Source organism: Rattus norvegicus, chromosome 15, assembly GCF_036323735.1.
Source record: "Rattus norvegicus strain BN/NHsdMcwi chromosome 15, GRCr8, whole genome shotgun sequence".
NCBI lineage: Eukaryota > Metazoa > Chordata > Mammalia > Rodentia > Muridae > Rattus > Rattus norvegicus.
Genome location: NC_086033.1, coordinates 24,803,353 through 24,830,275, shown reverse-complemented (window position 1 = coordinate 24,830,275; position 26,923 = coordinate 24,803,353). Strand labels below are relative to the sequence as shown.

Genomic DNA, 26,923 nt, shown 5'->3' with positions numbered 1-26,923 from the left:
TTAAAACTCAGTAGTAAAACAAACTTGGAGCTAACTTCTCTGATGTTCTCACTTTTTGGAATTGAAATAAAATAAGATGAGATGAAAAAGCTGAGTTAGGATGATATTTAAAGACCATTCTTGCTTTAAAATTTTAAACGAATTCTGTGATTCTCTTCAGCCGTGTAAAAGATACCATTATATTCTTTACTTTTTCTTTGGAACCTGAAATATCAGATATTTTTCAGAAATAAAGCATATTCTCTCATGGGAAAAAGATTTTACTTAATATAACCTAAAAAAAGATACATTTCTATCTACCAGTCATTTAAAACATTGACACCTCTTTCAAGATTGAATCTTGTATAGGTAGTTTCCAAAAAACATTTTGAAGTTTGTCTTGATTTTATATAGTAATGTGCTTTATTTCTCTGCCTTTCCATATTAGTTTGAGATCCATTTTTGTAGTCTTAGAAGGATTTTATAATGCTTTTCAAATAGTCAATAATTAAAGTTTATTAATTTATGGAAAATATATAAAGAATATCATTAAAAATCAAATGGGAATAAAAAGGGCAAAATCATTCACTAACAGTGTTATTGTTGATTAGGCTCTGATTTCTAGTATATCTTATATATATTATATATTGTACATTATACCATATATATAGACGTCAGGGTTGTTTGTCAGGAGCCTTTCAAGGGGATTTGTATACCCCAGCTAGTCAGTATTTTGATTTGTTCAGCATTGTTCATTGGACCAGAGCTGGAAAGCAAGAACAGTATGTGACAGAGCTTGCCTTTGCTTTCAGTTACAATATGGAGAAAAGAGTAAAAAAATAGGTAGAAGGATGTTATAAAACAATAAGACTGGGCCTGGTGTCGCAGGACTATGATCCCAGCTACTTAGGACACAGGGTGGGGTGGGGTGGGGGGATTCCAAGTTCACTACAGAGTGAGTCCAGGGCCAGCCTGGGTGACTTAATGAGGATGGTTTCAGAGTAGGAGGGAACTGGTAGTTTAATTCTGTGGAGAACACTTACCTAATGTGTTTGGATCCCTGCATTCAGTCTCATTAAAGGGACACAAAACAAAAAAGAGTAAATGACAGTAAATCGCTTTGCATTGGCATTTGAACTTTTAAGGTTTGTAGGGTATAAAGTGAAGACGTGGTGGTGATCCCGTGGAGAAGAAATGGAGCCCTTCAGGGGTCTGCCAGGCTTTGAGTCATTATATATATTCTTTCTCCCTTTTGTTTGCTTAGTTTTTTATTAGTTTTTCTGGTTTGTTATCGTTGCAACTGCTTTAACAACAGACTGCCTAATTTTAAAAGAAATTCATTTTTCTCAGTGCTTGGAATTGTAATACCAAGTTGTTGGCATCTAGAGAAGGCCTTTTACTTTATCTGCAGTAGAAGGCAAAAAAGAGGGGAAGACAGAAGAGGCTGGAGCAAAGCATGTGATACTTGGTTAATGGACTCCGAGTCCTTCCCGAGCTCCTTATAACTGAACAAACCTATTCATGAAGGTAGAGTTTCCATGATGTAAACATACTCTATTTTACCTCATCCCACAACACTGCTTCCTAGGGGATTCCCAACACTTGGGGAAGCTGTCAGAGCTAGAAGTTGTGTTGATAGGAAGAAGTCCTGTAGATAAACTACTGACCGAACTCGGGATAGACAGCTGGAGGGGCTTGAATTGGTGTAGGCTGAAAGGCTGATGGGAGTTCACAGAGAATGTGAACTCAATTGGGATTTCTTAGGGAAGTTCCCGAGTAAAAGGAAGCCAGAAATTAGCATTGTAAATATAAGGGAAATAGACAACAGGTAGTAGTTGAATTTACAGTTTTGTTGGCTTAAAGGAATACAGAAATACTTGACTGAAACTTTCTATTCTTTCGCCTAAATTGTGGGGGGATTATTCTAGTTTCTCTGAGTTTGTGGGTTGTTCGCACACAATATATTGATCTATTTTGGGGGTAGTGGTATAGGAAAATTAAAGATGGTTGGCTTTGTGTCAGTGGATTTGTCTTCTTGGTTAAAAGGGATAATTTTCAAGAGATTTTTCAATAGGAATGAGTACAAATGCCATGCTCTGTCTTTCAGTTACTAGTATTTAGAGAACATGAAACCATTTTGCACGGTGACCAATTATGGAGAATTAGATATAACGCGATAGCACATAGTACTTTGACTTTTGGTGCAGTTTTGCTGAATCAAAAACAAAAATTTACTATAGCCAAGCCAAGGGTATAATATAAATCTTTATTGTGCGCATGAAATTCTAAAAGATGGTTTGCTCGCTTGTTTGTTTTGTGAGAAGCCTTTTGGGAGGACATGGCTTTCTCTACATGCCAACCTGATTTTTTAACTACATGCTCTCTATTTTCACCCTGATACCTAATGGGCATCTGTAGTGTGATACATGCAGAAAAAACCCTTGTTCCTTACTCCCTTACCCATCTGCTTCCCTGGCCTCTTCCAACTCAGTAAAAAGTACTACTGCATAGTGGTTCAGACCATAAACCTTTATGAAATTCTGTTTCCCTTTCCCTCCTTTCTCTTCACTTCCATCCTTTCAGCAATGTATAAATGCCTCCCTTAAAGTTATAGGAAGCCATTTTTTAGCACCCCGCTTTCTGCCACTTTCATCTCTCGACAGTGTTGTCACCTGCGTCCTCTTAAAAGCAAACACTGCGGCAGTTTACCATGCAACACATTTATTTGTAGGTACCCTTGAGGTGAAGAGGTGGGGTGAGGATGTAAGGTGGACCATAGAGAGAAGTGAACATCTGTGTCAGTGTGCAGTGCTGGTAACGCTGGTGTGAGAGATTACAAAATTAAAATGACCTGCCACATTGGTTTAGACCAGACAGACCATGCCTTTATACACCTGTCCCAGTCATTGGAAATATGTTATATTAAGAAGGGCATGGTATTCGGTAAAATACCTCTCAGTCGCTGAGGGGATCTCTGAGAACACCACCAGGTAAAAGCACTCCTACCAGCTCAAGCAAGTAAGTTCCTTTCTCAGGGAGAGCTGGGGGCACATGACTGTCCACAATAGGCTACTCTTGTGTTACCAGATTCCATACCTGTTCATTTGATTAACAGATCCTCCAGCATTCTAATTCAGTCTCATGGAGGAAAAATACAAGAATATTAATAGAGTAAATTTCGGGTCTCCTTGTGGTAGGTAGATGGTTTTCAAATTGTATCTGAGCCTATATCTTTTCTCTGTGATCATTCTAATCCCATCTTACCTTTAGATAATGCTACTAGTTTTATTGTGTAGACTAGTTGACATAGTCTTCTTAGGCTATTGCTGTGGCATTATTGATTGAGGGAATTGATCTTCCCAACAGAGTTGTTTGTGTGACACATAAGATACTAGTCTCTGCCTCAGTGTAGTAGAACCTTTGCTTTCTTTTGAGGGCCACAGGTGATTGCCCCTGCCAAAGGTGGAGACCAGAATTGGGCATCAGATCGCTTGGAACTGGAGTTAAAGGCAGTTAGTTGTGAGGTCCCTGTCACAGAGCTGTAACTGACTGAACTCAAGTCCTCTGGAAGAGCAGTGAGCACTCTTAACTGCTGAGCCGTCTTTCCCGCTTGTTTATTACAGTTCCTACTTCCTTTTGGCCTAGACAAAAGTATTCCTCCTTTGGTACCACGATCTCTTTCTCTGCAGACATGAACAAATTAGCAGATAGAGTAGGCAGTTTGCACTTTACTTTTTATTCCTAATCCTAATAGTTTTTCCTCTTGAGAGATCAGCATTGCAAGTTTTAATTTGGAATATATCCTGCAACTTAGGAGACAGAGAGAGTACCACCTCTGAACTGGTGCTTTTCTTACCCCTTCACTGTAGGTCTGTTATAATAAATCTGAGTCCTTGTTCATGTTATCTTATCTCTTATCTGACCATTATTGAGAGATTACAACACATTAAAGATTACCTCAGAAGTTGTGTTGATATTTTATTAAGGAATAAAAACAGCACCTTCTTCTTGGGTTAATTTGATCAAGAGTGAGCCCAAATTTCAATTCTCTGCTTTTCTGTTTGTGTCTGTAGTCTGGTTACTGGCCTACCTATTTATAATCTTTCTGTCTCTGTTACTTGTAAGTTGTGCCTTGTGTCTGTTTTGTCCCCAGATCTGTGCCTGTCCCTAACAAGGGGCTTTGTTCTGTATTTATTGCAAAGCACAAAAAACACGGCATATGAACAAACTAGAGCTACTTTCACAGAAATCTTGAACAGTTTTACAAAAGTTACTTTACTGCCCCAGCTGACTGGTGACTAGCAAACACTACTGCAAACAGACATTATCAAGCTATCTCCAGATTACTTCTCACATTTACAGTGGACATTGGATGCTTCCAACCTCTTGGCTGCTTTCAGCAGATGATTACCACAACACACATGCACAAATATAGTACTTTGGGTCAGGGTAGAAGACTTCATAATTTAAGATTAAAACTATGTTTAGCTTAGATTGTAAAATCTGATTGCATGCGTAATCCAAGGCAAATTGATTCTTAAATGATCTCAAGGCTCTTTATTAACTCTGGTTTGAGTGCTGCCAAATGTTAAGCCCTTTTCAGTTGAGATATTTTCATAAAACTGTATCACTACACTGTCAGTGTTGCTCAAATACTAATACGTGTTTTCTCATTAGGTACTAAATGCTTATTTATAATTTTTGTATTTCCTTGGTAATCAGAACCTTTATAATTGTCTCTTGTAACCTGTTTTAAATTCCAAGTCCTCTTTTTTGGTTAGTATTGTGTTTATGTGGAATATCAGTTCTCGTCCCTTCACTTTGGGTCTTTTGCAAACAGTGTGTAGTTAGGTCATATTTTGGTCCTCTGCCAATCTCTGGAAAATTACACTTACACTTAAAGTTGCTGCTAATGAAAAAGGACTTCTGTAATCTGCTGTTTGCTTTCTGTATAACCAGATAGCTTTGCCTTTCATTTCTGGCCTGTCTTAGTTCAAGTTCAGTTAATAATTTGTTGTGAAACATTTAAATTCTCTGTTCATTTATTTTTGTGTGTATTCTATAGAATGTTGTTTTTACTATGAGGCTTATGTTTGAGTTCTTATCACACTCTAGTTTGAATTTATATTAGCTTAAACTCAATAAATTACTAACAGTGTTCTACACTCATCTTGTTTATTGTTGATATTACAAAATTACCTTTACATATATAACCTTTGAAATATATTAATCTCTTAAATTTTATACAAAATATCAAGTTGTATTCAGGGTTATTATTGTTTAGATTACCTACCTGTTAATTTACCTTTATTAGAACTTTTATTTCATGCACTTTTAGGTTATTAGTGCCCATTTATTTCACCTTACATTCTGGGCAGGTCTAGTGGTAACATATTCTTATCTGTGTGTCTGTCTCTGTCTGTCTGTCCACCTGCCTGCCTATGTTTTAAACTTAGGAACATTGTACACTGTAGCCGTCTTCAGACATACAGAAGGCACCAGATCCCATTACAGATGGCTGTGAGCCACCATGTGGTTGTCCAGAATTGAACTCAGGACCTCTGGAAGAACAACCAGTGTTCCTAACCACTGAGCCATCTCTCCAGCCCTTCTTAGATCTAGAAACATTTCAATTTCTCCCTTGCTTTTGAATGCTGATGTTGCTGGCTATAGGATTCTTTGCCTTTTTTTTTAATTTTTATTTATTTTTTTTCTTTTTCTTTTTTTTCGGAGCTGGGGACCGAACCCAGGGCCTTGCACTTGCTAGGCAAGCGCTCTACCACTGAGCTAAATCCCCAACCCCTTATTTATTTATTTATTTATTTTTATTTAGTACTTTGAACTGATTGGCATTGGCTTCTAGTGTGATAAGAAACCTGCTAATAATCTTAGGGGACTCCGTGGCCTCATCTTTCACTGCCTTCACAAGTCTTTGTCCTTCAGAAGTTTGAAGGTGCTGGGATTGCAGGCGAGCACATTGCCTAACATGCATAGTCACTAGTTTTGATTGGACCGTCTACTTCAGTAACCTATACAGTTGTAATATAATGATGCTTCTTCTGAGAAAATGTAATATGCTTGTTACAGTGTATACAGGTTTTCTCTTTTCATTGAATGTTGCTTTATGTGATTTTTTTTAATAGAACATAGCTTCTCATCTAAGTTTACCTACTATGTTAAGTACAATTTCATTAAATATTTAAATAAATAATTTTGAGTATTACACATAATGCATAGTTACTCCAGAATTGTTTATATATGCATTTCCTTGCAAATTTATTTTATTTTTAATTTCTGTTTAAAATTTTGAGACAGGGCTTGCTATGCAACCAAGACTGGCCTTGAATTTGTTATGTTGCCTCAATCTTCAAGTGATCAGAGAATAAAATTATGAGGTTAAAGCTCTGAGTGTGTGTAACACTGTTGATTTTACCAAAACAGCTGCCAGCTGTCTTCTTAAATGGTTAATCTATTAACATTTTCCACCGTAATGAAAGTGCAAATTTCAGTTTACTTTCTTTTTGCTACATTGAGCTCTGTAATTAAAATATATTTCTCTGCTTCTTAGATTAAAAAATAATAACTTGCTGCATGTCATATCTTTAATTCCACCAGCACTGGCAAGGCAAAGGCAGGAGGATCTCTGTGAGTTTAAGGTCAACCTGGTTGTCATAACAAGTTTCAGACCAGTCAAGGCTGCATAGCGATATGCTATCCCCCTCATCCTCACCTCTTCTCCCCATCCCGAAGAAAGAGAACTTGTCTTTGTTAATAAAACTGTACATGTGCTTTGGTTTTGGCTTGAGATGTTTGTTGGTTGGTTGGTTGGTTTTGTTTTTTAACAAATTACCTTTTTATGTCCTTTCCTCATTTTCTATTTGGCTCATCCTACTAGTCAGTAATGCTGTTCTAATATTTTAGCATCCTACTTTTCTTTAAACAATTGGCTTTATTTATTGAAGATTTTTAAACAACGACAACAAAAGCCCTTTTAAAATATGTTTATTCTATAAACCAGGAGCCTTTTGTGGCCGATGAATACATTGAACGTCTCGTGTGGAGAACCCCGGGAGGTGGTTCTAGGGGTGGACCTGAAGCTTTTGATCCTAAAAGGTAAACTTAACAAAACAAAACAAAACAAAACAAAACAGTCTCCATATAGTACTACGAATTGTGTTTAGAGTAGAGATGACTGTATTGGAATTCTTTTGAGTATTCATATAAAATAATTTTAATTAATAGTTTGTTTCCCACCTCAAAAATTTCTTGAGCTGGAGAAATGGCTCAGTGGTTAAGAGCACTGGCTGCTCTTCCAGAGGTCCTGAGTTCAATTCCCAGCAACCACGTGGTGGCTCACAACCATCTGTAATGGGATCTGATGCCCTCTTCTGGTGTGTCTGAAGACAGCGACAGTGTACTCATATATAATAAATAAATAAATAAATCTTTTAAATAAAGTTTCTTAACAGCATTAGAAGTCTGAAATAGTGTTTTTCCTTAGCTGATTGGGTAAAAGGATTTTATCCTTTATTAAGAATTTAATTTTTCCACTTAGCATTAAATTAGAAAAGGCTGGTTATACTTGTGGGTATGGTATTGACCACCTGCGATCTAAGTACTCTAGAGGCTGAGGCTGGGTTGTGAGTTGGAGGTTAGCCTAGAATACATAGCAAAACCCTGATCCTGAATAAGCAAATTAATAATAAGAAAAAGTTGACTATGTTCTTTTAAATTTAATAGCTGTAAATCAGGGAAACAGTCAATAAAGTCTATAATGTATACAATTTTTGTTGTACGTTTGTCTTCTTGAATTTTAAATAAAGTAGAGCTTGTTTGGATATTTAATGGGGATTTGTTCAGGTTTTTATTTACCTTAGAGATAATCCGTTGCAAAGTCAATAACAACTGGCTGTTTTTCCTAATGCTATGTATTGTTAAAGTCACGTGACCTGTTCTAAGTGGAAAGAAAGCTATGACATTAAATAAATTGCAACAAGATGCTGTAAAGAAAGTGAATACACTTGTCCCTGTCTCAGAGGACCCTTACTAAAACCTTCATAAAACTGGTCTGTTCCTTATGGCTAATAATAGGCAAATTGATTGTACTATTACTTTCCTCTGTTAGGTTATTAGAAGAATTTGTGAATCATATTCAAGAACTACAGATAATGGATGAAAGGATTCAAAGGAAAGTAGAGAAGTTAGAACAGCAGTGTCAGAAGGAGGCAAAGGAGTTTGCTAAGAAGGTACAAGAGCTGCAGAAAAGCAACCAGGTACACTTAGCTCAGAAATGAGCGGCTATGAACTGTAACATCTTCATTCTCTTACACACAGTTTCTTCAACCCTTTTACCTTAGGTCTTTGAAGAGCCAAGTCAAATTGTATTAACGTCTAACTTTGTTCCTGTGGAATAAGATATTAATGTTTGTTTGTGACTGCCTAGCATTGTCGTTGGTGTGCTACTAGATGGGTTCTAACCCAGTGCTGCCCTGTTCAGGTTAGGGCGGTAGATGCTTAGAAGTGACCCTTGCTTCCCACCTCTTAATTGAGTAAGCTTTCACAAGACTGACTAGTCCCTAGCCCTGCATTTTGAGAACTACCTTACTAGTATGGATATTTAAGGAGTCATTTTAATATAATTTAATCATAAATAAGACCAACCTGGAACAAGTTATTCCCGAGAGCAGTAGTTCTTAACCTTCCTAATGCTGGGACCTTTTAAGACTGTTTCTCATGGTGTGCTCACCTCCAACCATTAAATTGTTTCGTTGCTACTTCATTGCTGTAATGTTGCTATTGTTAAGACTCATAGTGTAAATATTTGATATTTAGGATATCTGATACATGATCCCCCCAAGAGGTTGTGAACTGCAAGTTGAAAACCACTGTCCTGGAGAAATTTGATTTGAGTAGTTTCACAAAAGTCATTAGGATATGCCTCAGTGAGGGTTCCACTCTAACTGTGAGAAAAACAGGTGTACAGCTCTCCTCAGTCCACTTTCCAGTAGCACCAAACCAGTCTGCCCTCCGGTCTCTGCTTGCCAGACTCCTCGCTCCTCTGAAGTCACCTGAGTGTCTGAATCTCTTTCACTGGCTTGGTTTAATTTGGAGTTTATCTTGTTAAGTGTAGTTTGAAGAACATTGTTTTGTACTTTGCTCATTTTTAGGGGCCGTTCTTCAAATTCTTTGGAATTAGCTCGTTTCTGCTAAAATGCTATCTTATATATTTGGTTAAAGAAGTCAATAATTTATGTATAAGTGTGTTTTTTAATAACCATGGTGACAGTTTCCATATACTTCTAATAAAGCTTTGCTTTGAGCAATAAAAAATAACATTAATAGTTGAAGTGACAAACTGGGTCCAGTCTGCGCAAGTTAGAATTGTAACCTTACCATTAAGCTAATTGTATAATTTCAAGAAATTTAACATCTCCAAGCTTTGTGTTTTTTTGTATTTAATGGGTTGTGATAATTAAATAAGTAAGTATATTAATATTAGTATATAATTGCTAAGTGATATATTTAGCTTTAGTGATATAATTTTGCTTTAGTAAGATAATTGCTATGTCTATCCTGTTTTTAAAACCTGGAACAATTTTATCACAAATACTAGTGTCGCTGGCATTTTGGAAGGAAGTATTAAGACAGAGGCTTGATATATAGCTTGCATGAGCCACTCACTTGCAATTATTTCCCTGTCTCAGTGCCCCCTGTGCTGAAACACAGGCATGTACCAACTCACCCAGCTTAGCATTGCTTTTTAACGTTAATTTTTAAATCAATACCCTTTAAGCTTCTGATATATTTTTTTAAAAAAGCTTTCCAGTTTGGTAGCAAGAGTGTTCTTCAGAAGTCCAATGAGCTGGGGAGTGGCTCTTGGGTAAAGTGCTTACTGTTCAAGCATGAGAATCTGAGTTTCTAAAAAGCTGGGTCCCATGTCTGCATGAGTCTGTAATCCCAGCAATGGGGGTGAGGTGACAAGGTGGAGAAAACAGACAGGATCCCTTTGAGCTTGCTTGTTGAAATGGCAGCAAGCTCTCCCAAGTTCAGAGAGTACCTGTCTCACAACGTAGTAAGGTGGAGTGCAGTAGATAGAGAAAGGCTCCTGATGTTGACCTCTGACCTCTGCATTGCATTGCATAGGCACATGCACGCCCCCCACAGGCATACTTGCCCTCCTCCAGAACTCGTCCTTTGATGCTCAATTGCTTTCACAACCATTTAGGGCTTTTGGGCGCCTTTGGTATAAAAGTTAGAAACTTGGTTAAGAGTTTTAGATTGTGTCATGCTAGTGGGTATGAATTGTTTTGTGGTTCTCTTATATGTATAAGTTTTGTTATTGTTAGTAATGGTGAGGTTGGTGTGGACTCTCCCACTAATCCCCTGATGGTAGTTTACTTTAAATTGGTATTATATTACAGTCTTAATTCTCCGGTTGTATTTTCTCTGTGCACAAATTCCTAGGTTGCTTTCCAACATTTCCAAGAACTAGATGAACACATTAGCTATGTAGCTACCAAAGTGTGTCACCTTGGAGACCAGTTGGAAGGGGTAAACACACCTAGACAGCGTGCAGTGGAGGCGCAGAAATTGATGAAATACTTTAATGAGTTTCTAGATGGAGAATTGAAATCTGATGTTTTTACAAATCCTGAAAAGGTAAGCATTGTCAAAAGAAATAGTCAAATTTTAATTATTTTGCCTTGTATTTTTAAAAAGATCTATTTCTATGTAGGAGATGCACACACCTGTGCACAGTTGCCTTGCATTTTTAGGAAGTTACAATTAGTTTATAAATGCTGAGGTAACTGTATTTTTAAGTGTTTCTTTATCCTTTAACTGTTAATGAAATGTATATAGTCTGTAATAGTCATGTATTAAGTGGTCAATCTGACCTAACATGGTGATGAGCTGAAGTGTCTTACTGTAAAGGAATCCGCAAGTCCTAGTTTTTATTTACTTGAATAAAGATCCCTTATAAAGAAATGAGAGCAGCTTAGATCTTGCTCATTGAAACCTCTGAGCTGGTTATATTATTCCTGTCGTACCATAGTCACCCAACCGTCACCTGAAGGTGTGTGGCGTTGGTTGTTCTGCAGTCTTGAGAGCAAGCAACTTGGCTGGCTGGCTTTCCTCTCTTTAGGAGGAAAAAATCAGAACGTATGAGAAAGGAAGATCCTTGTGAATCCTGTCTCCTCCTTGTACTGCTGTTTCCTACTCACTGTTGAATACAGTCTTACAGATTTATTCTGAATTTACTATGTAGAACACCAGATTCTAAGATGTTAAAAGCTAAGTATTAAGGATCTTTGCTTTGAATTAAGCAACATATTTTTATGAGTAGGACTCTCTAAAGCCAAAGGTTTTATTACTTTTAGATGTAAAAAATGATTACATGTCTGTAGATAATCCCTCTAAAGGAGAGATGGTGTTTAAAAAGTTGAATTTCAAGACCTGTAGAATAGCCCTGATAAATATCAAGAACAGGGATGCCACGGATTTGTTAATGCTGTGGTATTCCTTTGTGTTTATTCAAGGGTATATATAGGACTTAAACTGTAAATTGCGGGTCAGGATAGGTCTGCAATTTTAATGCTTTTTCCCCTAAATATTAATAAGTATAGCATGAAAGTGCCTATTTAACATAGAAATTCTGTTGGCTGCAGTAAGGTCAGCTCCTCAGATCACTTCTCATTGTGTCTGTTGGGTCTTATGCTCTAAGCAAAACACAAGTATCTTAACAAATGTGTTAGCCTGCTGTTTCGTTTTGAAAATACTGGTTTAATACAGTATATTCTGATTATGGTTTCTCTTCCTCCAACTTCTTCCAGATCCTCCCATTCCCCGAGCTACCCAAGTCCACTCCTTTTCTTTCTCGCTCATTATGATACAAGCAGGCATCTAAAATAATTATCATAAATACAGTATTATTTTATGATTATTTTATTATTGCTTTTATTTATTATTTTATTTTTATTTACTAATTTAATGATTATTTATTTTTATTTTATCTAATAGTATAAAAACAAGCAAACCACAATAAGACAAAACAAACAGAGGGAAATGAACCAAAGAAAAAGCTGAAGAAACACAGATTCAGAAAACACAGATTCACACACAGAGAAATCCCATAAAAACAGAAAACTGAAACCATAACATATATACAAAGGACCTATAAGATTAAAAAACAAAAGGCCCTTACAAAGTTATGGACAGAACCATCAAAATGCTACTGAGTTCGTTTTGTGTTGGCCATTGCTACAGGGTGGGGCCTGGCCTTAGAATGGTGTGAAGACCCAGTGATATCTGTTAGAGAAAGGGGATCGTTTCATTGGTAAGCAGTTACCAAGTGGGTATCTTCTGGTTAGGATATGGGCTTGTGTCCACTCTCCTCTCAACACAGGGGTCCCGTAGGCGCAGACCTGTGTAGGCCTTGAGTGTTCATCACCATTTCTGCGAGTTCACATGGGGGTCACTCCTGCTGTGTTTAGAAGGCCGTGTTTCCTCGGTAGCCTCCATCCCTCTGACCCCTGTGATCTTTCTGCCTCTCCTGAAGGGTTCCCTGAGCCTTAAGGGGAGAGAAATGATGGGGACATCTTCAGGACTGTTCTCCAAAGTGCCTCATTTTCCTCAGTGTCCAGTGGGGAATTAGTTGTCATTTTAGTGGAGAAGGCATCTGAGTGAGCCGCTGACTGAGGATTTAGCAGAACATCGTGAGGTGCCATTTCATTGCTGTGTCCCTTTTCAAGCTCAGGATGGTAACTGAGAATCTTAGAAGGAAATATCTATTTTTAAATTGACTGATTTTTAAAAACTGGATTTATACTTATTTGAATGTTTACTTTTTAAACTTTAAAAATTTTAAATTACCCTCAACTAATCACATAGCTGTTGTGCTGTTGTCTAATAATCTCTTTAGGTCTTAGTTGGAAGGACACAGCCTGGACATCTTAACATCTTTCTTGATTCCTAAGCGGTCTGTAATGTGAGACTCAGTGTTTAAGTGACTTTCTCTTCTTTGCTTCACTCTCATCTGTGCCTCCGTCTCTGCTGTTTTTATCTAGCGTGCTTATTCTGCTTTCCCACTTGCCTCGGTTTATCTCTTGGTTACTATTTAATAATGAAGAATCCTCACTTTTTGGCTTGGAACTGTAACAGCTATCCATACGTTAGGAATGCATATGTGGGGTAGTGAGAGCACATAGTTTGTCTTTCCAGTTCCAGGGAGTCCAACACCCCTTTCTGACCTCTATGGCACCAAGCATACATGTACTACACAGGCATACATGCGGGCAAAGGTCATACACATTAAATTAAGTAAATAAAATTTTAGTTCATATGTTAAGTAAATATGTGATGTTAGATTGAAAATTATCAAGTAAACTTCTGGCTATCCCAGTTTCAGGATTTCTTTCCCAATGTAAAGAAAAGGGAAATCACCCACATAGTTCTAGGGAGATTTGATTGTAGGAGGAATTAGAATTAGATGAAATGCCAAGCATATCATATTATTATTTTCTTCTCATCTCCATGTGTGTGTCTCCCTTATTCTTACTTCATACATTAAACAAAGTTTGTAGTCTTGTGGGTATATCATCATTTTTGCATTAAAAAAGCTGTTTTATGTTTATTTCTATTTTTACATGTATGTATGTATGTATGTATGTATGTATGTATGTATGTATGTTTCCTTCCTTTCCTTTCTTTTCTTAAGACAGATTTTCATTGTAGTGCAGGCTGTCCTCAAACTCTGTACGTAGCCAGAGACGACTTTGAATTTCTGATCTTCTTTTATCTCGTAGGTGTGCATCACCACGCTGGTTTTTAGAGGATGCTGGGGCTAGAACTCAGGGCTTGTGCATGCTGGGCCAACACTCTGCAGGCTGAGCCACACCTTCTCTTACACTAGTATCTTAGGGCCTTTGTTGTGTGTAAGACCGGATAAGTCTTGTAAACTGTTTAAACTGCTCAGTGCAAACCGTTGATGAGGTGTCGCTTTGGAACCTTTTTGTATTATTGATGCATATTTTAAGTGATATTGAAATCTAGAGGGCTATGTATACTTTAAACAGTTCTTAACTATTAGCTCGGAAGAGTCAATAAAAACACCTTTTAAAAAACAGAAGTGTGGTCCTTCTACTACTCTATCAAGCAAAGTTTCCAAACAGCATGTTTCCTGAAAGGAGTAGGAGCAGACAAACCCCGATGAAGGCGGAGCTGGATATTAGCAGTATTCTCAAGAGGATGCTGATGAGGAAAATGAAGGGCTTTGCTAGTCAGACTGCATGGCGTGGAGGATCGTGAGACTGGAGGACAACTGTACTCAGGTGTCAGGGTAGCATTAAGTGACCTGCTGAATCAGACAGGGAGAGCTCTGAAGCAGGAATACTACTGTGCGCTGTCATGTGGAGTAATCAAGAACAAGCCCTCCCACTCTCCCTTGGCAGGGACAGCATGCGCACTTAGAGACGTCTATACTAATTAATGTTCCCAGTCCTGCTTTCACGGTTAGGCAGCTCTTCTTTCAATGTATAAGAGCATGAATCATCACAGTGTCAGTTACTAAACTGTGCCAAAATACAAGTACTAAACTACAATTTAAAGGAAGAAGTAGCCCCTGTATGACTTCCCTGGACTATCTCATAAATAAACATAAATGCCTACATTTAACGAATTGTAGAAACCTTGCCTGTGTTCCTCTGTTCAGGTTGAAATGAGACTGACAAGCTACCCACTGTGCTAACGAGGCTCCTTTCAAGTTGGAAATGAATACATTTTTGTGCTATATTTCACTCGATGCTAAATTAAACTGCCATCTTTGCTTTTCTGTGCATGTGTTATATAAATGTATGTGGTTGGTAACCATTTTGTTATCATTTTATTCATCAGCTTAATCTATGCAGCAGCACAGTCTAAATCTTCTTAAGTTGGTCTATTCTGTTTGGCCTCACAAACTTAGTAGAAATTTATACGTTGCTTTGGACAGACAGGATTTTTAATTTGTTCAGAGTAAAATTGAACTGCAGATTTTGTTGGGATGAAATAAATCACAATATTTTAAGTACCAAAAGTTACATGCCTAGGTTTGGAGTTGTTATGACATTACCCACAAAGTCTTAAAGAAAATTATTTGGGCCTTGTGTTATTACTGTTTATAGGGAGGTATTAATCTTTTCAGGTATGCTATTTTTGAAATGTAAGTTATTTTTTATTGTTCCTTTTACTTATTTTTAATAGATCAAGGAAGCAGCAGACGTCATTCAGAAACTGCATCTGATCGCCCAGGAGTTACCTTTCGATAGGCAAGTTTATATCACAAGAGCTTACTTGTAAATAGAATTTATAGGATAAAATTGTATTTTTCCTGCTCATTGAGGCAACAAGAATTTGTTGAGCACCTCATTTGTATAATAAGATACAATGTAATGATAAAACTTGATGCAACTGTGTTTCTTTGGTGTTTGAAAACAAAATTGATCTTTTAAAGTAACAGTGAGATTTTGATTTCCTGTTTGGAATTTTAAGAACCTGGCTGTACTTGGCTGTTCAACTCCATTTTTGTTTTTCCTATTACTAGATCAGGGTTAAATTAAGGGGTTCTGATCATCTTTTAAAAGCTTGTCAAATCTATATGGTTTTGTCAAAAAATTAAGATGTGTACTGATTGTTGTATATAACTGTATGGAGTTTAGACTACCCATAGTATCTGTCCAAGAGAATTTAAGAACACCCTTTTCTCAAATGCAAGGTCCTGGGGCCATCACTAACTAGATTTTACCCTAAAATAAAACTGTCCATTCAGAAAGAAATGCTCATGATATCATCTAGTCGTGGAATGCTGAACTCTTTTAATAAGTCTTAGGAGAAGCAGTGCCTTCAGGTGGTCGTCTGAAAGAAGCTCAGCTTTCTGCATAACAGAGAGCATGGTTTTCTGTTGATACTTAAAGGTTTTCAGATACAGCACAATGCAGATATTTGTGGGTAAATACCTGAAACTCGACTGTATTTTCCTAGCATACAGTTAACCACCTCCCATATATTTATTTTACTCTCAACCCTGTACTATAACAGATAAGCAGTAATAATATTCTTAATCACCCAAGAGTTGGACCATTACTTAAATAGATAAGTGTCTAGGTCAAGATTAGTAATTGGCTGTATTCTCTATCCTACCATACATTCTGGTTTCTCTGTTCATGACTCTGTTTATTGTCTTTATTCCGTGTGTGTGTGTATTCATGTGTATATATGTATCCTAATCAGATCTAATGTATTCACATAGATCAGTGTAGACTTTCTGATGTCTATCTTGACTCTTGTTATAATGTTTTTATATAGCACTATAAAGGTGGTTTTTTTTGTTCCTCACCTGCTTTTAGCAGCTTCTGTCCTCAAATGATGAATTACATGGGATCTTTCAAAATCACGTTCCTTTGATGCTTAGTATTAGAAATGTCTTTAGTGTATATTGTGGTTCTCAGTTTATAAAAATTGATGGTTATTCTCCTAAGCTCACCACTGAATTCTTTTATGGTCTCTTTCATTTTCCTAATTTTAGAATAATTTGTTTCTGATTTTAATCATTTGTGACTACTGGATTATCAAAAATGATCATTTTTAAAATGACTTAAAACTTTATATTACTATTGTTCTTCACAATAGCCAAGTGAATTTAAAACAAGTAAGGACAAAATCGAGCTTTGAGATTGGCTGGGTTGTCAGTGCCTCAAGTGGAATTCAATTCCTTTAAGAAAGGAATTTGTTATTCTATGTAAATTTCCTAAATAAGAAATAGTAATTTCATTGAACTGCCTAAATTCAGTACCTAGCAAACTTCCCTTCCAGTATTCTCCTCCACAGCTTTATCTTTTCTTTTATAATGACATTTTACTCTTGTGATAGCTCTATATTTGAGAAAAGTTAGAAAGATAATACGGAGTCCCCATTCATCACTGCACCCAGTTCTCCCCCACCCCCTTTGTATGGGCTCACATTACATTATCTTTGTCACAACCTCATCATTGACTTTCTGTTTTTCAGGTTTTCAGAAGTAAAATCCAAAATTGCAAGTAAGTGCAGTCTGTTTATTTAGCACTTTTTTTTAAAAGAAAAAACTTGGTTTTTTTTTTTTTTTTTTTTAGCAGCCAGTGAGGAAGTGGGGATGCTACCATTAATTCTTCCCTTCCTAGAGGTTATGGCCTTTCCCCTCAGGATACCCAGCTTCTGCTGTTTCCTTCTAGGGCCTTCTGTGTGTTTGAGGAGTTTTTCTATATTTTAAAATAATCAGGGACAGATAGCTTTATATCTTCTGTATTTAGCTTAACTATGTATTTTTAGAGATTATGGTCAGTTACTTATCTCTGAAAAGGGTTTTTTATTGTATTGTTGAGACAGGAGCATTGAATTCTTAGATATTTAACTACTTAAGTGTTTATAATTTGTATTTTCAGGTTAGTTTTCTTGAGACAGGGTTTCATGGTATATCTCTTGCTCTCCTAGAATGCATATGTAAACAGGCTAGCCTGGACCTCACAGAGATCTGTCTGCCTCTGCCTCCTGAGTGCTGGTGGGATTATGTCAGTCTTTGGGTTGTGCTTTAAGCTGTACCCATGCTTCTGGGGGTGGGGGGGAATCACTGGTTTTACTAGGCTTCACCTGTCTTAAGTGTTTGGCAAGCCATTTCACAGAAAGCCAATCTTATGTGTTTTCAAGTCTAAGAATAAGGACACGTGTAGATAATTGGATTCCCTAAGAATATTTTAATCACTCTAAATTATGCAAGGTTCAAATATTAATAAATAAGAACTATAATAGCTTTGAGAGTATGGTATTAACTCAAGGGCCACTACTATCGTAGGATAAAATTTGATAGTGAATCCACTGTTACAGTAGAATACCTGCGTTCTAGTAAAAGCTTTTCTAGTTCTCATCACTTTCCAAAGCTTTAGATTCAAGATTAGAGATGTTTTCCCTATATTTTGCCATCAGAATTGACATCTCCCTTTTCTTTCATTTAAATATGTAATCACCTTTTGGTTTAAGTAACAATTATATATGGCTGTTATACTATGAAGAGTTTGTCACCTCTTGTCAGTTTATAAGTTTGTGTGTCTTGAAATACAGATTTGTGAACCTTACTTAGTATATTGTATGGGCTTGACTTACTGTTTATAATCTCGTTTTTATAATTCTTCCAAAAGAAGATAAACCCATAATCACTATAGATTTGTGTAATCTTTGTAGATTTATATAAGTTGTATCTTTAGATTGTCTTTTTTTTTTTTTTAAGGTAAATACCACGACTTAGAATGCCAGCTGATTCAGGAGTTTACCAGTGCACAACGAAGAGGTGAGGTCTCCCGGATGAGGGAGGTGGCAGCTGTCCTGCTTCATTTTAAGGTAAATGGGAAGATTTTTTAATTCAAGATCGGGTTCAAGTTTCTAAAGATTTCATATTCTCTGTTCCTCAATTTCCCTTAATTGTCGTATAACTATATAATAGCGACTTTATTGATGTTGTTAAATGTTATTTAATATTTAAAGATTTTATGGTGATCTTAATGTTATATTAAGGAATTGAAAATAGTTAGAGAAAGAAAAACATGTCATTTTTTAACCCAGGCTTCTTGGTTTTTAATGCATCGTTCTCAGTCAAAAATACTTGTAAGTGAAAAGAAAACCTGGCTGTAACTATCTGGTGGGAGATGAGAAGCAGACTAGATGCACTCTGACTAGGAATCTGGGGGCTCTCGGGTGTGGAAGACAAACGTGTGGATTATGGAGCTGTCTTCCCGGAATCTGAACTGGAAAGAAAAACCTTATTGAAAATTCCTATTAACTTAATCATAGGAAATAGGACAAGATACCTATGTTAAGTTATTGGATTGTTCTTTACCGTTAATTTAACTTATGTCTGATGGTTTTTGATCATCCAGTGGATATAAGACATAGTTTAATGACACATAGCACTTTTGTTGAGATTGTTGTAATAGAACCAGACGATGATAACGTTGTTTCTTCTTTGTAGGGTTATTCCCACTGTATTGATGTTTATATAAAGCAGTGCCAGGAGGTAAGTTTTCAGTATACTCTATTAAATTTTATTTTATACTAATTTGGATTTTGAAGCTATTTAAAAATAACATTAACAATGTAAAATAACCCTGTGTGTAGGGTGCTTACTTGAGAAATGATATATTCGAAGACGCAGCAATTCTCTGTCAGCGAGTGAACAAGCAAGTTGGAGATATCTTTAGTAATCCAGAAGCAGTACTGGCTAAGCTTATTCAGAATGTGTTTGAAGTCAAACTACAGGTAACTTTAACACTAATGAATTTAATAGTTCTCTCTCTCTCTCTCTCTCTCTTTCTCTCTCTCTCTCTCTCTCTCTCTCTCTGTGTGTGTGTGTGTGTGTGTGTGTGTGTGTGTGTGTGTTTCTACAAGATTTTTAAAATTTATTTTATTATTTTTTTTTATCGTGTCAAGCCAGGTGAGGAAGAGAGAGAGAGAGAGAGAGAGAGAGAGAGAGAGAGAGCGAGCAGAAGAGATATTTTTATTATTTTTAATCAGTTTTTGTGTGTGTGTTCATGCATGATGAGTGCAGACACTCACAGAAACCAGAGGCATTAGATCCCCTAATGAGCCACCTGTGAGCATCTGATGTGGAGACTGGGACTTGACCTTGGGACCCACCGCTGAACCAGCTCTGCAGCCCTCCCTCTACAAGATTTTTTTTCATTCACTTTTTAGGTTACCATATCAAGAAATGGGTTGCGTTATGGCAACGTCATATTGTATCTGCCCTATACTTCTTTGTTCTTCTGCCAGGCACCAGCCTGTACCCTTCCTCCCCACAAAAGCCCTGCTGCTGTCACACCACATGAGTCCACCTTCTCAGCCTCCCACCTTCCCTGAGATCTCGTCCCCCTCTGTCTTCTTTCCAGACACACAGTCTCGTGTAATCTTAACTCTAGGCTTCAGAGACGAGAGGTTGTGCTACTTATGCTTTGACCTTTGGTTTATTCATTCATCACAATGATGCTGAGAAACAGTTTAATATTTGTTTAACCAAATGTCGCTTTTCTCCTTTAGAGTTTTGTGAAAGATCAGTTAGAAGAATGTAGGAAATCGGATGCTGAGCAGTATCTTAAAAGTCTGTATGATCTGTACACAAGGTATAGTGTTTTCATCTCGTTACTCTTTGGAGCCCAGAGTCTCACTGTACCCAGCCAGCCTGAAGCACAATGTAGGTCAGGCTACTTGAGGTTCCCCTGCCTCTTTCTCATGGTTGCTGGGTTTGCACAGCACGATGACCATACCTTCTGAAGGTACATTTTTAATTATTGAACACTAACAACACATGTCAGATTTTTCTATTTCCTTCTCTGATTAAAATAGAATTTGGGAAGTATTCAAGTTGTCAGATAGCAGTGCCTCTTTGAGCGTTAAATGCTTCCTTTAATGCCACTGGAGTTGCACACAAGCAGAGTTCTTACTGAACTGACAAAAAAGACCTTGCTTAAACTCACTTCAGTCAGTTTTGTTTCTAATTTGTGAGCTAGTTTTTGTAAGGTTTTGCTGGTGGTGTTTACTTTAAGGATTAGGGCAGTTACATGGATCTGCAGCCACTTTGTCTTGGGAGGAAGTTCATCTTAGTAACAGCATCAGCACTGTTTTCAGCAGTGTGAAGTAAAAGCTGACAAAGACAGAAGTGGTGAGCACAGTAGAATCCGTCCTACCACTTGGTACCTTGTAGATGAAGGCTTAGAGCGTGCATTAGGCTGCCCTCCATTCTTGTGTTTCTTCTGATGATTGCTTCACAGTCTCTTTTCCTACATCATCTCTACCACTTAATGACAATTTTGTAGACTATAATATTATTCGTAATATTCTATTTGTAATATGTTTCATATATAGCTTTTTAAGCTGTTCTCTATATCCTAAGTAGTCTCCCAACATTTATTTAAGAAATGATTTTGATATAAACCATTAAAGTTCCTTTATAAATATATACGATCTTTAATGTTATTGCTGTATCTAAAATATATATTCATCTTTTTCTCTCTCTTTTCCATGAAAAGAACCACCAGTCTTTCCAGCAAATTGATGGAGTTTAACTTAGGTACTGATAAACAGACTTTCTTGTCTAAGCTTATCAAATCCATTTTCGTTTCCTATCTGGAGAACTATATTGAAGTGGAGATTGGATATTTGAAAAGCAGAAGTGCTATGATCCTACAGCGCTATTATGATTCAAAAAACCACCAAAAGAGATCCATTGGCACAGGAGGGTAGGTCTCTAAAAATTAAATATAGTTAAAGTTAAAAATGTTAACCATATTAAGTTTGGGCAAACTTAGTACATTTTAGCTGTCGTTAAGATTTCCTATGAACTCCTCATATTACATGCGCTATTGACCAAATCCTCTCACAAATCACATGCTGAAATGACCTAAAAACCATGATTAAAATGTAAATCAAATACTTCTCAATCTAAATAATGTACAGATAATACTAGTAATATAAAGGATTCTGTAGTTTCACTTCCTCCCCAGCGTAAATTGTTCTGAATTATTAACTAAGATTTGTATCATTTGTATGGAAACTGTGAGGAAAAGAGCAACTAGTTTACATTTATGCAGCGCTGAATTGAGCTTGTTTTGTCATTTGTACAGAAAACTATTAAATTTTTTACTTTAAAGTCTCGGATAATTTGCTTATGAGAAGAAAAGAGTTTGCTGTAAACTTGGTGACATTTCGTTGTCCAGATTGTCCCCTGATGAGACCAGATAGGTCCTAGGAGGAAGACTAGCTTCTGTGGTGCCTCGCAGACAGTAGAGTCCACACTTGCACACCCAGGCCTTCTTCGTTATGATTAGAGGGTAGAATAATAAATAAAGGAAAGATTTAATGCCATTGAAAATCTTAAACTGGTGACATGGCTCCGCTGGTAAAACTACTTCCTGTGTGAGGCTTGATAATCCAAGTTCTATTCCCAGAATCCATGGTAGGAGAATTGTCTCCTGAAAGTTGCCCTCTGACCCTTATGCACCTGCATGCATGCATACACACGTATCTAATACATTTTAAAAAGTTCTTGAGTTTTTCTTATGCCAAATCAAAATATTTCAAAAAGCTAAACCCTAAAGAATAGTCATAAGACTTAAAAAAGGAGTTCATAGTAGCCTGAGTTATATGTTCTAGTAGCAAAAATAGTTTAGCCAAGAGATAGCTACATAATAAATGTTCCAGGTGATCCTTAGTCACTAAGAAAAGCTCAGGTATACTTAATAAATTTAGTTTAATAGAGTGAGGGCATGAGCAATGTTTAAATGGTTGTGTTTTTAAAAGTACTAAAATTCTTAAGTTTTTATACAAGACTTTTAGTAGTCTTGTAGTTATTTGTTATGTAGAATAGCTTTTTGAGCTGAAATTCTTAAGTTGCAAAAGACTTTGAAGAAGATAACTTTAGAGGCTGGACACATAGTTCAGTGGGAAGAGTGCTATTCAATCATAAGAGCCTGAGTCCAAATCCTTAGCACCTGTATAAAAAGCCAGGTGTGGCTATAGACACACATGCACGCACGCATGCACGCCTGCCCGCCCACCCACACGCCTGCAATGTGAGCACTAGGAGCAGGGAGCAGGGAAAAGCATCCATAGGGTTTACTGGCTGCTAGCCTAGCTCCAGATGCATTGAGAGACCCTGACCCAGGGGACTAGAGTGAAGAGTGACCAAGCAAGATTCCTGACATCATCATCTGGCTTCTTGGGAGCAAACAGGCACATGTGCCCAGACACACTTGTGCGCATATACCAAAAGTAAGAACTCCAAATTTACCCTTTTTTGATGAAAGTCATTTAAAAACTAAACTTGTGATTAGAATTTGGGTCTCTTGGTTATTGGTTCATTTTTGACTTTTTTTTTCTTTTTTGTTGATGTATTCTAAGGTTGAGAATATTTGCAGTTATAAATCTAAGTATAGTAACTTTTTTTTATTTGTCTTTATGGTGTACTAGTATTCAAGATTTGAAAGAAAGGATTAGACAACGTACCAACTTACCACTGGGGCCAAGTATTGACACACATGGGGAGACTTTCCTATCTCAAGAAGTGGTAGTTAATCTTTTACAAGAAACCAAACAAGCCTTTGAAAGATGTCATAGGGTAAGAATAATAAATTAATTTTTAAGATATAGTTGTATAATTCAAGTTTTATCTCATTTATGGAAAAAATGTACTTCCTGGTTAGGACCTACTAATTTTTTAATATTCTTAATCAATATGGTTTATACAAATTGTGTATGTTTATAGGTACCATATGAAGTTTTGATAAAATTATACATCGAGTAATATTCTCATCAGAATGAGCATGTGTATTCTCAAACATTCATTATTCTTTGTGGTAAAAACATTTAAGATCTATTCTGACATTTAAAAGTACTCGTAGTATTTAAAAGTATATAGAACATTGTTAATCTGTTGTTATCCTACTGGTGCAGTAAAACACCAAAATCATTTCTGTTCCCTAACCAACAGTTCTGTTCAGCGGTCTTCCCTCATTCTCCCCACCTCTTCCCACTCCCTCCTCAGCCGCTGCTCACCACATTCCACTGTCTACGAGAGTCCCTTCTTTAGATTAGGCATACGCGCAGGGTCACGCACTAGTAGTTGTTCTGAGACTGCTTGTTCTGCATGTGTGAATCTACCGTTTATCTTTATCCACTATTTAACGGATACTTACATTGATTCTGTCTTTGGATGTAGTGAATATTGTTGCAATAAAATTGGAATGCAGAGCCCTCTCTAAACAAGCAGATTTCTTTTCCTTTTTTGTATACTAAGTAGCAGGACTATTGCGTCCCCCTTTTTAACTTTTTGAGGAGCCTCTACATCACTTTTCATAACAGCCGTTTACATTCCCACCAACAGTGTAGGATGTTCTCTCTCCTCCATATCCTCACCAGCATGTTACCTTTTGTCTTGCCTTCCTAACTGAAGTAAAATGATCATGTTTTCACCGTGTTAGTGCCTTATGTGTTCTCCATATGAACCTATGATTAATAGATTGTATAATTGCCTGTTTTCTCCTTATTCTGTAAGCTTTCTTTCATTCTTTGCTGTTTCCTGTACTGTGTAGCAGCTTTATAGTTGAAGGTAATCTTGTGTGTTTTTACTTTTGTTTCCTTTGCTTTGGGGGTCTCATTCAAGACGCTTCTATCCATTCCAATGTTATGAAGTATTTTCACTACCCTTATTTTGTAGTTTTATAATTTTAGTGCTTACATTTAAGGCTTTACTCTAATCTGAGTTAATTTGTGTCTATGATTAGAGACAGTAGGTACCTGCATACAGTCCCACACCAAATCGACAGTCTTTCTCTAATTTGTATTAACGTTTTTATCAGATCAAAAAGAAACTTCCTGTGGCTAGGCCTGGGCCAACACTAATCTTTGTATATAAATGTAACTCTTTAGGGCGTAGTTTAATAACCTGTCCATTTAGCTAGATAGAAGCAATAGGGTCACCACTAGGGTCTTGGGCATTTGACCAAGTCCACAGCACTAGGTCTGAACTTACTCACGCGGAGCAAACGTCAGATCCCAGCAGAACCGTGTTGGTTGCTCCCCTCACAGCCAGTCACACCAGCTACACCAGCTTGTCACTCATCTCATCAGCCTCGGTGTCTGCCCCTTTATGCTAAGGCGTGTGTCCTGGAATTTGCCCATTTCTCCACACTGTCAAAGTTGTTGACGTACTTCTATTCATGATAATCTATAATCCTTTGTATTTTTATAGCTTTCATTATAATGTATACTTTTTCATCTTTCATTTACTGATATAGAAAATTTGTTTTTCCTTTTCTTCAAAGAGTCTTACTCAGTAGCCCTGGTTGGTCTGGAATCCATTATGTCACTATGTTGACCAAGCTGACCTGGAGTTCCCACAGACCCTCTGCCTCCTGAGTGTTGGGATTAGCACTGTTCATGACCATACCTAGCTCTTAGTCTTTGTTGTAATCGTTTTTCTATTTAGTTTGAGATTGCATTATTTCCCATCCCCTTTACTTACCCTTCTTCACTCTCTTTTAAATTTATGGCCTCTTTTTAAATTAATTATTGTTAAATTCTTAAATTCATGAATACAACCTTCTCGGTCTGTATAATGTTGCTTGTATGTATGTTTTCCGGGTTGACCATTCTATTGGTGATTGACATGCCATTCCCTGGAGAAAGCTTTTTCTCATCCTCAGCGTCCCTTAGTTGCCTGTAGTCTCTTGTATAGGGCTGAAGCCTCAAGTTCTCCCCAACCCCGGTTAACATAGCTGTTGTTATCCTTGCTCAGCTCTTGTGTTGTTGGTGGACCTGATGAGTGTAGCTTCTGACATTTCTCGGAGACATGCGCATAGCAAACATGAGATCTAGAAATCAAAAGTAGCAACAATTCAATGTGAAGTGGTACATTTTTAAAAGTCCATGCTCTTCCCGCTCTTAGATTCTTTTGCCCTCTTCCATGACCGTCCCTGAGCCTAGGTGTAGTAATTGTGTGGTGGCAGTATCGCTCAGACTCGAGTCTGCTCTCTAAAACACAGTTGTTTGTCTTCTTGCCAGGATTGCTTCATCCACAAGATACTGGTGGTTTATTTCCATTATCATGCATGTCAAGATAAAAATTTCATTTCCTTTATTGACTTGTTGATGATTTAGTTGTTTAATGTCCTTGAATTTGTATAAGTTCCAAAGATTTTTCTTGTTATAATTTATTTAGAATATACTTAACTTTTAAGAATTTATTCAAATTTGTATCTCCTATCATGTATAATGAAAAATGTCCCATGTGTTTTTGAGAATATACATGCAGTGGCCTTGATTGGAATGTTTAATAACTGCCTGCTTAAGTTCCTTTGGTCTACGGTCAGCTTGATTCTGATTCTTTATTATCTAACCTGTCTTTTGGTGGTTAATCCATCCATTGTTGAAAGTGAAATTTTAAAGCCCCTGTAAGGGACTTTATTGTATTGGAACATATCTTTCCCTTTAAACTTGTTAATATTTGCATATTTAGTTGTTCTAATATTGGATATCTTCAGTTGTTAGTTCCTTTTGTTGAATTAGTTCAATCACTATATAATGACTTATCCTTGTCACTTTTTAGCTTTCATCTGATTTAAATGATACCTGCTTTTCATACGGAGTCCATCTCTGTAATATCCTTTCTTCGTCTTTCTATAATGTACAGTTGTCTTTAGAGGTGAAATGTGTTGGGTTTTGTTTATATACGTAGTATATAGTTGAGTCCTTTTTAAATTCCACTCAGCCACTCAGAGAATTTAGTTTATTTACATTTTGTGTAATCATGGTAAGAGTTTACTATTGCCAGTTTTTTTTTTTTTTGCTTGTTTGTTGTTTTTGTTTTATTTGCTTTTTTAGAGTTTTTCTTTGTGATTAAATGATTTTTACCTACTAGTGTATGTTGATGCTTTATTATTTTTGACATTTTTTAATAGGTTTATGCTTTATAGTTAGGATGGTACTTAAAAACCTTTCACGCTTGCCTAGCAAGTGCAAGGCCCTGGGTTCCGTCCTTGGCTCCGGGTGGGGGGCGGCACGGACGACTTTCAACTATAACAAGATAGCAATTTAACTGTTGATTGTAAAGATAGGAGCAAGAAAGAGAGTAAAAACCTTCCTACTGCACTCCATTTCTCTCCATATTTTCAACTTTTTAATGTCACACTTCACTTTTAGTGTAGTTATTAGTCTGGCATTGTAGATTTCATGAAAAAAATATATATATTTTTTGTTCTATGTTTACAGTATTAAAGCTTTTCGGAATTTATGTGTAGAATCAGTTCTTCTCATCTTGTTAGCATCTCATTGTTGGAGTTTGGAGAACTCCCTTTAAGCATCTGTTTGGGGTTGTTTTTTGTTTGTTTATAAGAAA

The 26,923-nt window shown here is 36.8% G+C and overlaps 1 protein-coding gene across 3 annotated transcripts in view; it reads left to right on the top strand.

Annotated features, from left to right (window-relative positions):
* The window catches only part of Exoc5 (exocyst complex component 5), a 46,204-nt gene that overhangs the window by 4,666 nt on the left and 14,615 nt on the right, over positions 1 to 26,923 (top strand). For 2 of the 3 annotated variants that reach the window (NM_022204.3, XM_063274610.1), the window contains exons 2-12: positions 6,998 to 7,092; positions 8,105 to 8,252; positions 10,444 to 10,638; positions 15,217 to 15,281; positions 17,020 to 17,048; positions 18,269 to 18,378; positions 19,007 to 19,051; positions 19,153 to 19,293; positions 20,071 to 20,153; positions 21,060 to 21,269; positions 22,999 to 23,146. In NM_022204.3, the coding sequence (NP_071540.1) occupies positions 6,998 to 7,092; positions 8,105 to 8,252; positions 10,444 to 10,638; positions 15,217 to 15,281; positions 17,020 to 17,048; positions 18,269 to 18,378; positions 19,007 to 19,051; positions 19,153 to 19,293; positions 20,071 to 20,153; positions 21,060 to 21,269; positions 22,999 to 23,146 (1,269 nt within the window). The remainder of the gene's footprint in view (positions 1 to 6,997; positions 7,093 to 8,104; positions 8,253 to 10,443; positions 10,639 to 15,216; positions 15,282 to 17,019; positions 17,049 to 18,268; positions 18,379 to 19,006; positions 19,052 to 19,152; positions 19,294 to 20,070; positions 20,154 to 21,059; positions 21,270 to 22,998; positions 23,147 to 26,923) is intronic. The other variant, XM_039093635.2, reaches the window with a different exon arrangement.